Source organism: Rhipicephalus sanguineus, chromosome 3 (assembly GCF_013339695.2).
Source record: "Rhipicephalus sanguineus isolate Rsan-2018 chromosome 3, BIME_Rsan_1.4, whole genome shotgun sequence".
In the NCBI taxonomy this organism is placed as follows: domain Eukaryota; kingdom Metazoa; phylum Arthropoda; class Arachnida; order Ixodida; family Ixodidae; genus Rhipicephalus; species Rhipicephalus sanguineus.
The window spans coordinates 170,846,650-170,865,594 of NC_051178.1; the positions used below are offsets into that span (position 1 = coordinate 170,846,650).

The window sequence follows — 18,945 nt, forward strand, 5'->3', positions numbered from 1 at the left end:
CCGCGGAGGTTTCATTTCGATGAAGGCGAAATGCTTCTAGATCCGTGTGCTGTGTCATGCCAGTGCACGTTAAAGAACACCAAAGTGTCTAAATTCCCGGAGCCCTCCACTACGGCATGCCTCTTGGCCATATCATGGTTGTGACACGTAAATCTCCGCAGATTATTATTTTTTCTACCCTTGTGAAATATCGACGATTCACAGTAAACTTGCTCACGTGGACAAAACAAACATTTCCACACGTGGCTACTGTTTGAAGGTGCCCCTCTCTCAACTTACCGCCACAGGTTCACACCGAACAGCGACCTGAAAGAAGGTGCCACGCCTCAGTTTGCCGATGAGGTGTACTTCCCCCCTCTGGACAGTCCGGCCGTTCAAGGCGCCTTTCTCACGTCCGGTGAAGTTCTGTCCAGCGCGGAGGACAAGGCGGACGCAGCAGCCGCAGCTGCGGCCTCTCTCGGTGCCCTCAAGGATGCCCTCAAAGCTCAGGCAATGAAGAGGAAGGCTAAGGTGAGAACTCGTTCTAACTGCTTGTCGCCGAAGTGTAAAGACTGCGGTCGCTGAGCTATTCAGTAAGAATACTCGTAAGCGCATGCGTAGCTTTACCGAAGATCCGAACCGTGAAACTGAGGTTGCTAGAAGAATAAGAATTCTTCTAGGCATTTTCAGATCATCATTGGTAGTTTACCACTATCCCTCAAGACTCAAGAGGAAGGTATGTAACAGCTGCCTCTTATCGGTACTCACCTATGGTGCAAAAACATAGAGTCATACGAAAAGGGTTAAACTTAAATTGAGGACGACGCAGCGAGCCATCGAAAATAAAACGATAGGTGTAGCCTTAAGGGACAAGAAGACAGCAGAGTGGGTCAAGGAACAAATGGGTGTTTAAGGATACCTTAGTCAAAATCAAGAAGAAATGGGCCACGGCCGTGAATGGGCATGGGCAGGGCATGTAGCACGAAGGCAAGATAACCGCTGGTCTTTAACGGTAAGAGACTGGGTTCCAAGAGAAGGCAAGCGCCCAAGGGGGAGGCAAGGTTAGGGGGGCAGATGAGATTACGTTTGCGGCTATAAGGCGCCAGCAGCAAGCACAGGACCGGATTGGTTGACGGAACATGGGAAAGGCCTTTGCCCTGTAGTAGGGATAGTCAGGGTGATGGTGATTATTATGCACAGCCTTACACTAAAACTACGATGAAGGAAGGAGTATAAGCTTCGAGATAGGGCAACGCGAGCACTGATAAGCTCGATAGTTTTAAATTGCAACGCGTGCGGTAACAGTGCAGAACAAGTCTTGGACGACTAGACAGACAGGCAGCATGTAACACCTTATTGGGGCTCTCTAAGGCGCGTTGTGTCGGCAAGGTGGACGGAAATTCACGCCATCGTACGCTGGGTCGCTCGCAAGCTGCCGACTTTCGTCTTTGCCTGCTCTACTCTTGAAGTCTCTGTCGTTTTGCTCGCCATCTTCCTCTTCCCTTTTCTCCTTTCTTCGCCTGATACTGTGCTAAAGAATATGCGTTTGTAAATCCGATGGAATAAATGTGTTCGCGAGCGCGTTTCTCGATGGAACCACTGTTGTCCGCACCCCCTTCTTGAGTTGATCAGTGGCTGCTACTGATTACAAAAAAAAATTGTTTTTTTTTTTTTTTTTGGCGAAGCTTGCACTATGTCGCTCAAGGGTTTAAACAGCGAAGCTGGACGATTCGGAAGTCTAATCTTGTTGCTTGCACGTTGTTGCTAGGCTTTAGCTAAGTGACACTAGGTTGCTTCTAGGTTGTTGCTAGGCTTTAGCCAGGTGTTTCTAGGTTGCTTCTAGATTGTTGCTAGACTTTATGTAGGTGATGCTAGGTTGTTTCTAGGTTGTTTGTAGATTTTAGCTAGGTGATACTATGTTGTTTCTAGGTTTCTTCTAGTTTGTTGCTAGGCTTTAGCCAGGTGTTTCTAGGTTGCTTCTAGGTTGTTGCTAGACTTCAGGTAGGTGATACTAGGTTGTTTGTAGATTTTAGCTAGGTGATGCTAAGTTGTTTCGAGGTTACTTCTAGGTTGTTCCCAGGCTTTCGCTTGGTGATGCTAGATTGTTCCTAGGTAGCTGCTAGGCTCTAAACTATGTTGTTTTCTAGGTTGCTTCTAGGTCGTTGCTCGGCTTTAGCTAGTTGTTGTTAGGTTGTTTCTCGTTATTGGATGTTTTTTTAGACTTCAGAATCGTCCAGCTTCGCTGCTTCAAGCCTTGCGCGACCTATAGTGCCTTAGTGCAAGCTTCGCCATTTTTCCTCTTTCTCTTTCTTTCTATCGCTTTCTTTATCTATATCTCTTTCTATCTTTCTTTTTCTCTCTCTATTTTTCTTTCTTTCTTTCTATTTCTTTCTTTCTCTCTCTCTCTTTCACGTGCTTCACGTGCTCCACGTCGCCGAGCAGAGTTTTCGTTTAACGCTCGCACCTGCTGTACTCGGTAGTGGGGCTTGCCCAATTCCTGTGGCGCGTACCCACCTGAGGTGTTTTGCACGACGGATGACATTAAACAGCTTCACAATTGAGAGAATGAAGAGAGCGCGTGCCGGCTCTTGGTGATGATAGTTTTCTGTTCACATTGTACACACCAAAGTTTTTACGGCCAGCTTAAACAGCTTCGCTCTTTAAAAAAGAAACGCTCAGCCGTAACTGGTTCACTCCTGCGGTAAATTCACGCCTGCCTGTATCACGCCGGCCTGTAATTTCTGGCTCGTAGTCATTCTGTATGTAGTAAACACGAGGCGCCATTTGCGACACCTCGTCCCACCGCTTTGACTATTTGAATGCAGGAGGTGGTAATTTCGATTTGTGCTGACATACTTAGGTCACCTTTGCACTGCGCCCTGATTGCTGTTAATGAAACCACTACGTGTAGGTGTGGTCAATACGTTACCTACTGTATACCTATTGGTAACCTGTTGAGGTAACCTATTATTCCGATTAAGGCGTCCTGTGGAGGTAACATATGACCACACCTATAGGTGTTGTCATTCGGTTATTTTAATATGTTACCAATAGGCATACAGCAGGTAACCTATTGACCACGCATATGGGTGTGGTCATTAGGTTACCTTAGTAACACGCTGCGTATAGATCATATCCTTTCTGAACGCATGGCGCATCGAAGCTTGGCATACTGAGTGGCAGCTACATCTGTTCAGCGTTCAGAGGTTCTTTGTTAGCATGCAATCGCTAGCACGTTTGGTGAATGTATTCTTTAACGAGATTAGAAGCGTTAGATGCAAGAAAAGACGACCTCATTTTGTATCAGTTCAGCGACGCTTGCGGCGTACTTTTCACTCGATGTTTGGTGAACGTTATAACTTCCCTCTACATTTTCATATTTTAGTATTCCCGTTACAATCAACCGCTGTGCAAAAAGAAAAAGAAAAAGGCTCGCGTTGTATCTCGGCGGCTAAGGTTATAAGTGCGTGCAACAGCATTCCTATGACAGCCCGAACTTTAGGCGCTAGACCCGACTCAAACTGCAAGTGATTAGTGTCTGAGCTTCAAACGGTACTGCTCAAATAAATTTTGATTTAAGAGAGAAGAGGAACCATCCGAGATAGCTTGCTTAATTTTGATAAGACTTAGAACTATGAAGGAATTATTTTCCAGCTTTAGGTAAAACCTTACATGGTGCAAGACAAAAAGAAAAACACCGAGTTAAGGACTAGACAACGAGAAGGTCTGATGTGTTGTGCCGTTTGTCCTCAATCTTTCGTTTCTATAGGGTTGTAAAAAGGAGAAATATAAATCTTATTTCGAAGTTCACTGATGCCACGGCCACTTATTATTATTATTATTATTATTATTATTATTATTATTATTATTATTATTATTATTATTATTATTATTATTATCATTATTATTATTATTAATATTAATATTATTATTATTATTATTATTATTATTATTATTATTATTATTATTATTATTATTATTATTATTATTATTATTATTATTATTATTATTATTATTATTATTTGCTCTGTGACATACCGGGTCAAAATTCAGTATACCTTTAATTATTTATGTACCCTCGCAGAGCGCAGAGGTAGCCAAAGAAGACTCGAACGAAACCGATGACGCGTCGACGGATAGCGAGGACGTTGCGGGCGTGCTCAACTACCTGCGACAAGTGGCTCAGGACACGGCGTCGCTGCTGGACGAAAATAAGGACCGCTACGACGTCTTCATACCACCAGACGTAAGTGTGGCTGTGAGTCCGTGATATGAACTATCGGCGGACAGCATATAGTAGATGGAATCGGAACTCGTCAAATATTGATGACGCAAAGAACAGGCCAGAATCACGACCTTTGCGTTGCCAGTGCGCATTGTCGAGCACCAAACGAATTTTCGTCGATATTTTTTACAACGTGTTCGAGGATTCGTGGTGCATAAGTAAGGAATCAGGGCTGTAGAATCAGGACGCAGGGAGAGTCTATTTGTACTTCAACAGCTCGGGGTCACGTGACCTATGCAGAAACGTCACGTGTGACGTCTCTGGTAAAGAGGCTCGTCGCTGCCGACACTGGTTTCTGCCAGTAGCAGTGATGCTGGCAAAATAGTGAGAAAATCGCGAAGCGGCACGGCGTAGGTCACTGAACCCCTGGCGACACGGGTTAACCACTGACGCCACCACTTATGTAACGCTAGGCGGAACCTTTCGTTTCATTTAAATAGTGCGGTGGTCGTATGACGTCATGCGTGGCTTTTCTGGTCACGTCACGTGACCACCGATCTGTTGAAGCGCGAATAGACTCTCTCGCTTCCATGTTGATGGAAAAAAAAAAGAAAAATACAGCTGCGCATGTTTTTTGGGGGTGTTGAGCATTCGTACTTATCTAAGTAAAAAGAAGAAAAACAAGCGGCAACCGACTCACGGTAGTAAGGCCCAGGTGGATTAACGGCTCAAGCGTCCACGAGATAACCATTATGCGCGTCGATGATCAGTGGCATGGCACGATACAGACCAACAAATAAAGGATGCTTTGTGAATGTTATGTCACTCGTGCATATGTAGTCGAGAGTTCGACGGAATACCATCTGGTCAGGTAAAGGCATTGTTAATGGCAGGTCGCTGACCAACGTAAAAATATAAAATAAAATTAAATTTCGATCCCTCGTTCACAACGGGATGAGGCCTAAGCAGAAGTTTTTTTTTTTTTTTTTTAAGTGGCGTTGAACGCATGACGCAAAGTTCAGGAGTACACATCGCTTAATGGGCCAGATGACCGATTGCTTGAGTTACTTGTGTGAATTGATTAACGATTCGAGACCGATCCTCGTCGTGAAATTCTTCTCCTGGGCCACAATACGCGCGATGTCCCAGCTAACCTCGTGACCCGTTTTCTCGGCATTACTAGTCCATAAAAGCAACTTAGTGTGCGTTACCTCAACCACTCATGTTACTCAACCGTGATTCCCGATGATATTGCAAATTTTATTTTGCCCTTCAAAGCCCACGAAAAATTGGTACCAGGAACCACGACAGCTGGGAACGTGGGAGCTGCAAGAAGAGGGCCGATTTTTACGCCCATGTCACTTCGCGTCGGAGCAAAAGACCGGGGCTATTAACTTTGCAATTCTGCGAGTACATCGCCACCAGCAGAAGGTCATTTCCTTCGTGGGGCCCAATACAAAAGCGCTGCCTCGCGGGCGTCTCGTCCATGTTCTTTAAACGGTAGAAATAAGCCGTAACGCTCACGTGGAGCGAGTGACCAGCTTAACGTGAACGAGCCGCAGGAAGTACGCCGGCAAGGATCGTCCCTTTCCCTTCTTTTTTTTCCTTCGTTTTTTTTATTTCTTCGTCTTCGCTGATTATTCACTCTCCCTTAAGTTGTCGAAGTTCTCCTGCGCTATTTTTTGTTTCACTGTGTTCCAGCGATCAAGAATCATAAAATAAGGGGAAGTCAGCTGGCCTTGCCTGCCTGCGGGAAACGTGGAACACCTTCCCGTTTTACGGTTATTCCTTCTTCGCCGCTACTTTTTCGGCTACGTGATTGCTCGTTTTTCTTCCTTTGTTTTCTTTTTTTCTTTTCGTTTCGATTTCGTTTGGCCCGCCACGTTGACTCGTCCGTAAAACTTCCGAAAGGAGAATTTTCACGACGGAGACAGATTGTGATTAAAGCCCACTGCTGCGAGTCAGGCGGCAATCGGAGAAAGGCGTGCGCGGGGTTAGGAGGACGACGACGAAGGGAAGAGGGCGAAAGCATACGTGGGAGCAAAGGAAGGCAGCTGAGAGTGGAAATGAACAATATAAAGCTAGCGCTTCGCGATCTTGAGGTTAGGTTGCGGCGAGGATTGGAAAGAAAGCACGCCAGAGACCGAGCGGGTGCATAGGGGAAAAAAAGGACAGAAAATAGGGAGGGAGGTTGGGAGGAAAATCGCGGAGGGCACAGTTTCACGACGGGTGTTCAATTCCGTGCTCATTAAAGGAGATGTCCGCAAAATGGGACGACGTACGCACGCGGTGCAGGCGAGGAAGGAAGAAAGGAAGGAAGGAGGGAAGGAAGGCGCTGGCCCGGCGCTCGCCTTCGAAGCGGCAGCTATGTACGACGACAGTCGGTTATATCCTATTCATTCGCGGTCGCACTGTACTTTCCTGTCCTCCCCACTTTCGCTTCCCGAACGGGATGAGAAATTGGGAGCACCCCCCCAGACCGGGCGCTTGTAGGATTCCCGTAGCGCCGTTTTGTCGGGATGGCTTGTTCGGGTGGTTTCGTGGCCGCTTGGTGAAAAAGGGGGCACGGTGTGGTCGTGCCTTCTTTTACCGCCGCGGTTCCCAAGTTCAGGAACGACTATAGGCTTAGCATCGTCGTCGGAACTTGATGGGGAAACTCGTTGATAAGAGGACCGCTTGGGCGTTGGTGTTTGGCACGTGTGAGGCATTGCCTCACCTGAAAACGAGGTGTGAGGTGCGGCTCCCAGCGACCTTCGCAGAGGGATATTCGAGACGCCTTTCCAGCTGCTCGTTAAACCTGACGGCGTAAAGGTTGGAATGTGGAGGCCGTCAACGTGCGAGCACTCAGCCTTGGACTGATTTGTTTGCACCGAGGCCAAGAACTTCAGATGCTTGACGTTGGAGCCTTCACGCGCGGCTATACGTGACGAAATATTTCGATTGGAATTCGGGGATATTGAAAAAACAGAAGCGACGCGATTGCTCGGCTTCGGCGGTTGGCAGTTAGATGTTGTCCGTGGACAGCGATGGACTTGAGTATATACCTTGACCTACCAGCACTGGCGGTTTTTAAACGTCGTAGATTTGGTTACGGGTAAGGTTGATCGCTTAGTTTCAGTGTTTTAAATCATTAGAGGTGCTGGCTGTCCAAGTCTTACTTATTTGAAGAATTGCCCACTTGACTATTTCGGTGGCTTTCGCGGTTGGCTGAAAGGTGACTTCAAGGAGGTTATACAGTAAAGGAGAAAAAGCGCTGCCTTAAAGGGACCGACAACTGCCCAGAATATGAAATAGTTGACTCCACTGATGTAAAGATTGTCCGTTGCACTGACTCAAACCAAGCCTGTTTTTTTCGTGAGAGATGGATTTATATTTTTATTTCTTAATTGAAAGTCGCAAAAATGACCTGTGGCGCCTCTGGTGGCAAAAACATGGACGATCCGATGAAGACGGCCACGTGACCGTTGATTGCTGTACGCGGTCGACGATTTTTTTGTTAGTATTGAAATATTGTTCGTTTCTTTATATTAAAAGGTATTACTCCATAATAATCTACATATAGGCCTGCGCTAGTAGTATGCATTAAAGTGGCGCTGCCTTCGCGTGACGTAATGATCCCATGCTCGTCAGCGCGTCTTGAGCAACTTTTCAGCGTGCTCATGCAACCGTGCACGCAGTTTACCAGGTCGCTAAGATTTTGGAGCGACATAGTTTTGCTGCCTACACTTCGTCTCAGAAATGACGCGCGCTGCTATTCGGTGCGGCCGTGCATACGCACAGTTACGTTTTCGATTACTTGTCTTGGCTCGTGTATCGAGAGAGTAACGACGCCGGGACAAGCCATCCATGACACAGGCGCAGGCAACCTTGGGCGCAGGCGCACACAACGCGTACAAATACAGGGAAGGTATATAAAGCCACACATCTCATTTGACAGCTTGATATTTTCAAAATGGTTGGAATGCTCAAAAATAAAGGTGGTTAAGCATAGTACAGTAACTCCTGCGAAAGCAGAACAAGACAGCTTTCACAAGGGCTAGCGGCATCGCTATCAATTCTCAGCGTTGCTGGAGAAAATCAGTCGCTGCCTTTAAGATCCCCCCATCCCCTACACTCTCTTTCTCGTTTTCCTCCCGTTTAAGGGAATATTCTATATCTGCGTGTGGTACCTTCATCACATCGAGCGAAATTGTGGCGCCAAGAACTATATTTGTCCATTCATCCAGAATTACTCGTGCTAGCGATGGAAATATTGTTTCTCTTTTGAATACAGGGAGCGGTTTTTTAACAAAACATGCACGTGCGTCGCACATTCATCGGGTAGTAATTACCATCCCGCACATGGTTCACAAGTTAGCCAAAATAAATGGTTGATCCCTCCGTCATAGGAATCGGAATAACACGAAAGTAAAGCGTGCCCTTACAGAAGTAACTGAAGATTTACTGTACATTGATATCAGAGAGTTTTCACAATGTATATTGATATCTGGCAGTTAATGGCACCGTTTAACGTGTATGCAGCCACTTTGGTGATTGGTGGTACATCTCCATTCCGACGACTAACGTCCATGTTAAATGATTAAACAAACCCTTGTGGTAGCTGTAGCAGTTAACGGTGAAAGCGTAATCGGAGGACGAGGTGTGATAGCCAGAATAGCGTCGCATATTGGACGCAGAACTTGGTCGCCATCCCGCGGCATGTTAAAATGTGATTGAACGCCACGGCCGGACTAGAGGGAAACGCAAAGCTCGTCGTGCCGCCCCGGTAGCCCTGCCGCGATTTTTCTCGGGGCGAGCGCGTGAGCGCAGAACCGGTATTACAGTCAGGTGAGGCAGGCGCGCGTCGCAGAGATATTTTTTGTTTGGATTAGCGTGATGCTATGAGCGAGGCCAACGCTTTTACGACGCTTGGGCTAAGGTCGCCACCTCGCGGTGTGTTAAGGCATTGACAAAATTGAACTTCTATTGAAAACGCGCCGAATGGAACGGAAGTGTAACGCGTTGCAGGTGCTCATCGCGGAGGCCACAGCAATGACGAATTACTTTACCTTACCGCTCCCGGAGGGCAACACCGCCCCGCCGACCGGGAGAGTGGTAGATATAAAAGGCGCGTTTGTAAAGCCTCTAGAGTCTGTGAAGGTGGCGCAGTGGATAGCGTGCCCGGCATCTGTTGTTGCGGTCCGAGTGTTCATGGGTTCGATGCCCTTTGGCGGAACCTTTTTTTCTTTGCCATCTGATCGCGTAAATTTTTGGACGTCATTTCCGTGACGGAAATACGTCACTGAAGTCTTGGTTGACCCCGGCATAAAACACTTTCGTATTAAAAATTAAAAGGAAATCTGCTATGGTCGGGAACCTAGTTGCGACACGTTCAAAAAGGACTGAAGGGAGAGACTGTGTGCTTCATCATGTTTGGATGCGCGATAAGCGGGAAATACAGTGTCACTCATTGTAACACATGGTAGTTCAAGAGAACAGCGGTGACTGTAAAGTGCAGTCCGCTGCGTTGGGCGCTTGAATTTAAATGTAGATGAAGAGGCTTAACTCCTACGAGATGTGGATGGCATGTGTCACATTGCGCCACATTTACCTTTCACGCACTCGTCGTTCATCCTGTCTCGGCATGGCCTCATTTCTTACACACGCATCCGGAGCATCAGCTCGTCCTAGCGTGACTGCTTCGTTAAGACAGCCACCGAACAAGCTGTTCGCGGCGACGGAGCGATAGGAGTGTGTAAAAACAAAAACAAAAAAAGGAAGCGTAGAGAACGGACGGAGCACGATGGAATGCAGATTCCGACCAAGAACGAGCCTCTGGGAGCTCCGTAGACGGTTCGGGTATTTCTAAAGCCCGGGCGAACGGTACGGGAAGCATGCGAAGGCGCCCATCCACCAATCGGCTTGGCCGTTTTCCTTCCAAACCGCATCCGCCATGCGCGGGCTGCCGAGCGCGAACAATGGGCATCCCGCTTGTTGTGGACGCGTGCGTGCGTTTGTCTTCGCGCGCTCAGCGAGAGAGACGGACGACAGCGAGCCGACAGGGCCACTTATGCATACCTGGACGACGCGCATTAGCCGAGTCGCCATGGAAACCCGCAGCACCGCGGCTTTGGCAGCGGAGGCGCGGCGGGAGGGAAGTGGGGGGCGAGGGACGACTTTTGTCTCCGAGCCACCAACCTCGCAGGAACGGAAACCTCTGCTTGCAGCCACCGCGCGGCATCCATAGCGTACACCGTACACATGCGAGCGGAGCGCGTTGTTTCTTCTCTCTAGTATAGAAATGAGGAACCTTGGTACTCTGGGCTAGCGGCGCGTGTGTCGAGTCCTTATGCTTGTGTTGCTGCCATCACACAAGCCGTGGCTCGTAAAAAAGAAAGTCTGCGAACGCACATGCCCCTGCCTGTATGCATGGGTCGTTTGCAAGCTGGCGGCGTGTGAAACGCCGAGCGTGTAGGGACGTGGAAAAACAGCTAGACCGGGAAGGAAAGCGGAGGGCCGTGGAATAGAAGGATGGAGGGGTAAAGAGGGAGTTCTGGCAGGCCTCTGGCTTTCAGTCCGGCTTGTCGGCTTGCTTGTCAGCACACTATAGCTTCTGTCGTTCGTCGACGAACTCTGACGCCACAAGCTACGCGTTCTCCATCCATACAAGCAAACACTGAAGAACTCTCTCTCTTTCTCTCACTCAACTCGCGCGCTCCCGTTTCGGGACCCGTTGTATTTGGAATTCGGCGCACTGTTGTCACCTGTCGCGGGAAAAAAAGACAATGAACGGAATCGGCGGCCTGTGCTACTGCCACCTCTTCTTCTCACTCCGGTATCCGTCGTGCTGAGAACGTGCGCGCGTTTCCCGCGCTGTCTTCGTTGTATTGTGCGCGTTCTCGGCAGATTGTGCTGCGGGGCGTTGGGTGGATGTTGCCTGGCGGACGCAGTCGCTTTCGCGATCTGCGACGCGCAGCTCAACGGTGCGTGCTCGCTGTTCCGACGACAAAGAAAGGAAAGAAAAAGAAAGTAGGGCTACGCTTTTCGTTGCTCGCTACTGCGTTCACCCACCTTTTAGGGTTTCTGTGCCACGTTACGTGTCTAGGGCTCTTGCAGCTTTTCTTTTCTTTCTTTTTTGCTTCTCACACATCAATCTCTTGAAAACGCCTCATCGTCGTACGCGGACCGCTGACTTTGTGAGGCTGCTCGAAAATGGGGCACCCAAGTTTTGAAGGATTTCCGTCGAATGTATGTTTCCCGCACGCAGATGCAGCAAAATGCGACGGAGTGTTTGTTTCCAAAACCCGGATTCAGATCGAGAAAGCCTAGATTCCTGAACTCTTTAGAAAATTGCTTTTTTTGTTGCGTATTTTAGTAACGACTGAACTCCGCATAAAAGCGACGTAGTGGATTAGGCGTTAAACATAGAAAATAAACTGTCAGTCGTGTTTTTAGGAATGTTACAAAGCTATGCTGATTCAGAAAACACCGCTAGGAATTAGGTATCGGTGTGTGTCTTCAACCTGAAAGTTTGCGCTCTCTTATAATGATTTGTTCATTCATTTTCTAAACGTCAGTGTATACCGATAGGGCGTTAATGCGTCCTTAAACGTCTTTTTTCAACTGGCCATGGTCTTGATTCACAGATTATGTATCCATTACTGTTTGGAAATGTCTAATTCTTGTCTCCAGTAAGATAATTTTTTGCACTTTCGGAGGACTGCTACTGTTGCTCTGGCAAGTATTGTTTGTGTAAGCACCGCTGGTCGTCTGCGTGTTGATCCAACCTCCTTATGCTTGTTTCTAAAGGATGCAAGCAGTTTCCTTCAAAAGCTTCAATTCTGCATGCCGTTGACTGCCTGTAAAGCATGCATTTCCGCAGAATGATGCATTTAACGGTGAAGGCGACTTTACAGGCAGTTGCCACTTAATCTGGTATTGTGATCTGTTACCAATATGCACTAGAGAAGGAAAGGCGATAGCATTAAAGAGCTCGTTTCGCAGAAATTCTGGTGTCGGCTGTGAGAGAAAAATCGTCATTGTCCGCGAGCGAAAAGTCGAGATACGGGGAAATAAATAACGAACACGTTCGCTTCGGGTGGGAGTCGAACCTAGGCCTTCTGCATGGCAAGCAGGTCTTCTACCACAAAGCCACGCCACTGCCTCAAACGAGTTCTAAAAAAAAAGGACCCTATACGAATGTCATGTAGAGAAAGGAGTCTCGTTAGAGCATATAATATTGCGTGGCAGAACAGTATAATCGCACCTGGCATGTAAACACGTGAATTGCGCAACGAGTGGGTGGCTTAATGGCCCACCCATCACAGAGCGCTCACGCGTAATTAATCATCATCAGCGGCAACAGCATCAACAAAGCGCGTGGGTGGGCGTGTCACCTTACGGACTCGTAGTGGGTACTTCGCCGATTCGCAAAAATGAAGAATTATGGCGTAGTGGACACTTCCCTACTACTATACTTGCAGTAGGCACTCTAGGATAGTTTGAAACGGCTAGTCTTACGCGCACGGACGTTACTTTCCATGCGACACAGTTGAGGTGTCCATCAAGATGCGAAGCCAGGCTAGCGAATGAAGAAGGTCATGCGAACGGGTCCCGATTAAGCTATCGCGTTCTACTCTTGAAGGCGAAGCTCAAGCGTCCTCCAAGTTTTTCGATCAAGATTGAACATACCTTTACCGTGTGGCCGCTGCCTATATTCTGTCTCTAATTGCGATTCTACTTCTTTAAAGACCGCGTACAATTTTTTTCTAGAACGAAAATAAATTATTAATCACTGTTCCTGTCGAACGAAAGAAGATAATTTTAAGGACTCGTTTCTTTGGTTGATACAACCCAATGAAAACAAAAAAAGATAACGAAACCAAGGAAGGTGTAGAGAACGTCAATCGTACTCTTTTGACTGTATTGTAGTAATTATTGTATAAATGTAACGAATGTAAAGTGGACGAAAAGACAACTTGCCGCCGGCAGCGACCGAGCATGCGACCTCCGGATAACGTGCCTGACGCTCTATCAAGTGAGGTACGGCAGCGGTCGTCTGTCGAAACGGCAGTTTGTTCTTCATTGCCATAGCGACAAAAAAATGACGAGTTATAATCACATTTCGTTACTTTTTTTTTTCAACAGCGAGGCTCACATAATGGTGTTCTTTTTTTATTCATACTGAATAAATAATCGTCACAACATTACAGTCGCGCAATAGTATTTATGGTAATGTACTATCGTTCAAGTGGTAGTAGATATATAATATGTGGCTTGGTGGTTACGTATTAGTTGAAGTTTTAATGCTTATCGCATGTATTTATAGAGTGTAAGTAGTCTGTACGTGCAAACACATTGTCTGCTCTGCTAGAATTCAGCGAGCACTTGCCTAATGCCCTAATGTCATATTATGCTTCGGTCGCTGCAAATAATTAATGATGCTAGATATATGTATAGATAGACACGAGTTTGGCAACGTAGGTTAATATTTACGATCATCTTGAAAAAACCCTTTGGTTGTCTGCTTTGCACGAGAAGCTTGTCCGATTGATCTGCTAAGAAAAATAAAGAATGTTCATAAAATAAGGTGATGAAGTACTGATTTTTTTTTTTTTTTTTTTATTCATATACCCTAAGGGCCCATGGGGGCATTACATAGGGGGGGGGGTAGTTACAATGCTGTAGGGCTATGTTTACAAAGGAAATATTTACGCAGAACATGAAAAAAAAGGAAAATCCAAAAATCACAAGAAGTCTAGACACGAACAAAACATGGTAATACAATGTAGCACTCAGTAAGGCATGAAACAAGGTATGCAATAATACAGGTAATATTGGAACTAAACTAAACAAAAGATAGTATAAAATTTTACTCTTCGATATTCCACATCTCCTTTAATTTGCTAACAAATGTGTCGTGATCGCGCACACTTACAACATCGCTTGGTAGTTTATTCCAATGATAAATTGCAAGAAACAGTGGTGAGTCACGAAGGAAGTTAGTACGCGCAAACATGGGTTGTATTTTGTATGCATGATCCAGGCGTGGAAAAATGCGATGAGCTGGTTTAATCTGTGACTGTAAGAACGATGAATCACTGAAATAAAGTCTGTGGAAATGAGACAGTAGTGCGATAAGCCTACGCTTTTCTAGTGCAGGTAATTTCAATGACGTTTAATTGCTGTTATGCTATAGAACCGTGAATATTTTCCGGTGATAAAGCGGGCTGCCTTGTTTTGGATGGCCTCAAGTTTATGAATTAGGTATTGCTGGTTAGGATTCCAAATAAGGGCGGCGTATTCCATTTTTGAGCGAACTAAAGTTATGTATGCGAGAAGTTTGGTGGACTGGTTGGCAGAGTGTAAGTTACGTTTAATGAATCCTAGGGCTCTTGAAGCCTTACTAGTTATTACATCAACATGAGCATTCCATGAGAGGTTTTCTGTAAGATGGACGCCTAAGTATTTTATTTTGGACACGTTTTCAACTACCATATTGTTAATCATGTAGGAATGTAGCTCGGGGCTGGTAGTTCTCGTAAATTGAATGCACTTCGTTTTTGAGACATTAACTTCCATTTGCCATTGATAGCACCAGCGGGTGATTTGGTTAATGTCAGACTGCAGTGCACTGACATCGGTATGGTTAGTAATTTGTCTGTAAATGACACAATCATCTGCAAAAAGTCTGATTGGGGATGACAGGTGGTTACCTATATCGTTGACGTAAATTAGGAATAAGATTGGCCCGAGCACGGTACCTTGCGGAACACCTGATTTTACCTTTATTAACGGAGAGAAAGTACTATTAACAAAAACAGACTGGTAGCGATCAGACAAGAAATTAGCAATCCAATTAGAGATCTTAGGGTTGATGTTCAGGGCGCTGAGTTTCATATTTAGGCGGTTATGGGGGACCTTGTCAAAGGCTTTGGCAAAGTCTATAAATAGAGCATCAATGACTGCTTTATTGTGTATGGCTTCGTGAATATCGGTTATTAGTTCAAACAGTTGAGTTTCGCATGAGCGGCCACGCTGGAAACCATGCTGACTTGGTAAGAAGAAGTTGTTAGAGGTTAGATATGTCATAATTGCAGATGATATAATGTGCTCTAAAAGTTTACACGGTATGCTTGTTAGGGAAATTGGTCTATAGTTACAAAGCATAGAGGGGTCACCTGATTTAAAAATAGGAGTTATGTGGGCAATTTTCCAGGCATCTGGTACGCTTCCGTTATCAATTGATTGCTGAAAAACAGCTGCTAGAATGTGAGAAATAACAGGCTTTGTTATTTTTAGCATTTTGGTGCAGATGCCGTCCGGGCCGGGTGCCGAATTATTTGGGAGCCTTTCAATAGCGCGTTCAATACCTTGGTACGAAATATTTAAATCGTCCATGACCGACTCGAGAGTCATGAAGCTAAGGTCCGACGGAATGGGATTTTCATCTGTGAATACGGAACCAAAAAAATCATTTAGTTCCGTTGCAACGCGTGATGGGGAAAGAAGTACACCGTCTTTGGAAATGGACACTTGGGATGACGAAGAAGGTTTGGGGTTAATTACCTTCCAGAATTTTTTAGTATTTTCTCTTAAAAGCGTTGTTATATCATTGTTAAAGAACTTATCTTTGGCTGCTTCTATTTCAACCTTACATTGCTTAGATTGTTCACGGTAACGTTCCCAATCACTATCAGACCCTGACTGTTTTGCTTTCGAGTAACGTCGTTTTTTTTTATTTATGGAACGTTTGACATGCAAGTTGAACCATGCGCTCTGGGTTGACGATGTTACTTCAATTTTAGGGATAAACTTGTCTTTTAGTTCAGTCAGCTGCTTCTGTACGAGATGCCAGTTTTCACTAGTTGTGCGCAGCGACAAGGTGCGCAGAAATTCCAATGAAAAGGATGACAGCTGATTCATAATCATATCAACATTTGCCCGCGCGTAGTTGTAGATTACTTTCTTTGGCTTTTCTGGCTTTTTGTTTTCCAATGTATATTCGCAATGAAGCACATTGTGATCACTAATATTGTCTAAAACATTAACAAGTACATGATCAGGCTCGGTAGTAAATACAAGATCTAAGATAGCATCACCACGTGTCGGCAGAGAAACCATTTGTGTCAAATTGAACATGGCTAGCACATCGAGAAATTCCTGACCGTCAGTCCTTCTTGCACTACCTTCGGGTGTACACGTCCGCCAATTTATGCCTGGATGATTAAAATCACCCGCCAAAAATATAGGGGACCGTGGATAACTACATTGTATGTGGCTGAGCGAATCATTCAGTTTTTCATTGAAGTCGGCTGGAGAGTTTGGCGGACGGTAACACACTCCGACAGCACAGGTTACAAATGATGATAACTGTAGCGCGACCCACAAAATTTCAATGTTAGCTTCTGTTTCAATTATGTGAGCGTGGAAGCTGTTTTTTACAGCGACTAACACACCGCCGCCTCGAGAGACCGTTCTATCTTTCCTAAAGACTAAAAAATTATTCGACAGCGATAGTTCAAAGTTAGCCACATCGGGGGACAGCCATGTCTCTGTTCCAAGCACGATGTCGGCAGAGCAGCCCTCGATAAACGAACACAAGTGGTCCTGTTTGTGGAAAAGGCTTCGGAAGTTCGACACAATCAAAGATAAGGTTCTATTTTTGCAATGCTGTTTGGGTCACGTAGTTGAGGCAGGTGCGTCCCGCCTTGAAAGTGGGACAATCTTATCGTTCGAGTTGTTATAGGTGTACACTTTGTTCCCCAACAACAGTTTATCGAACCGTAATCTGTATTTTTCGTTAGGTTTACGCTCAGCACGTGCGAAGTCCCGAAGCCTTTTCCTTATTAGTTGAATTCGTGGTGAGAAGTCTTCTTCTATCCAAACAGGTGGAGACGCAAGATTTTTAAGTTTTGATGCATTTCGCAAGATGTTGATTTTGTCCTTAAAATTCAAGAATTTTACAATGATTGGGCGATTCTTACCGGGTGTTTGCTGACCTATTCTGTGTGCACGTTCAAGTTCGCCAATATTAACGCCAAGGTTACACAAAACGAACTCGCTTATAAGTTTCTCTGTGTCGTCCCATTTTTCACCTCCTTGTTCCGGCATACCTTTGAATATCAGATTATTTCGTCTCAGCCGATTGCTTAGATCGTCGACTACCATACTGGCTTGCTCAAATTGTCTTGAGCCGGTACTTTGGAGATGAGTTTTCACTTCTTCAAGAACTGGACCGAGAGCCGGCACGTCGGAGCTCTTGAGGTCAGCTTTCACTTCATCTAGTGCTGATGTTAGAACAGCAACACCTTCCCGAAGGCTGTCTATTTCTTTCGGTAGCCTGTCAAGACTCGACATTCGTCTTTTTACATCTGTGATGCCTGCTTGCATATCCTTTAGCTTACTTGTTACATCTCTTTGAAATTTCTCGTTTGAAGACGCCAACTCTTTGACGAAGGTTAGTAGTTGATCTACCTTATCCGGTCCTGGATTGGTCTCAACATCTCCAGCGCGAACAATGAGTTGCGACAGGCAGAACAGGACAACAACTAGCCGACCAACCACACCTAAAGAACGGCAGATTGTTGCCGGCCGGAGCCAAACGGGCGAATGTGTTCGAACATGTCGTCTTAACCCTGTGAAACAACCGATTCGAACACGGTACGTACATAAATCAATACCCATGTCTAGTTACAGAGTGATCACTTGGTGGGATTTGCGACCAAAAAGCACAAGGCTAAATCGGTTACATGACTCAGACTCACCTAAAAGAAGCGAGCACACTTTGTCAGCATCAGTTGCTTGGCCGCAAATCCCACTGGCTGGTAGTTAGCGCGGCTTCTTATAGGCGAGAGGCTTGAGGGCGCTCCAGTAGGCGATAGAAGCACCGCTGGGGTGATGGCGATGAGCGGCGCTGATCGTCTGCGCAGGGAGGCGATCGGGACCTTGCCACGGGCCGGGAGCACGTGTGGACTGGTCACTTCGTAATCGTCTGGAAGCGTCAATATCAGCGGAAAGCCGATCTTTCCTCAAGGATTCCGGTGCCTAAAAGAAGCGAGCACACTTTGTCAGCATCAGTTGCTTGGCCGCAAATCCCACTGGCTGGTAGTTAGCGCGGCTTCTTATAGGCGAGAGGCTTGAGGGCGCTCCAGTAGGCGATAGAAGCACCGCTGGGGTGATGGCGATGAGCGGCGCTGATCGTCTGCGCAGGGAGGCGATCGGGACCTTGCCACGGGCCGGGAGCACGTGTGGACTGGTCACTTCGTAATCGTCTGGAAGCGTCAATATCGGCGGAAAGCCGATCTTTCCTCAAGGATTCCGGTGCCTAAAAGAAGCGAGCACACTTTGTCAGCATCAGTTGCTTGGCCGCAAATCCCTATCTATCTATCTATCTATCTATCTATCTATCTATCTATCTATCTATCTATCTATCTATCTATCTATCTATCTATCTATCTATCTATCTATCTATCTATCTATCTATCTATCTATCTATCTATCTATCTATCTATCTATCTATCTATCTATCTATCTATCTATCTATCTATCTATCTATCTATCTATCTATCTATCTATCTATCTCTCTATCTATCTATCTATCTATCTATCTATCTATCTATCTATCTATCTATCTATCTATCTATCTATCTATCTATCTATCTATCTATCTATCTATCTATCTATCTATCTATCTATCAGGTGAATACACTGCTTCAGCTGCTTGACATCATGCACCGACATTCAGAAGGTTGACTGTTGTG

General features: G+C 45.8%; 1 protein-coding gene across 1 annotated transcript in view; it reads left to right on the forward strand.

Moving 5' to 3' along the window:
* The window catches only part of LOC119387660 (receptor-type tyrosine-protein phosphatase N2), a 580,933-nt gene that overhangs the window by 188,831 nt on the left and 373,157 nt on the right, over positions 1-18,945 (forward strand). Inside the window, exons 5-6 of the mRNA XM_037655122.2 lie at positions 288-510; positions 4,064-4,225. Coding sequence (XP_037511050.1) covers positions 288-510; positions 4,064-4,225 — 385 coding nt within the window. The remainder of the gene's footprint in view (positions 1-287; positions 511-4,063; positions 4,226-18,945) is intronic.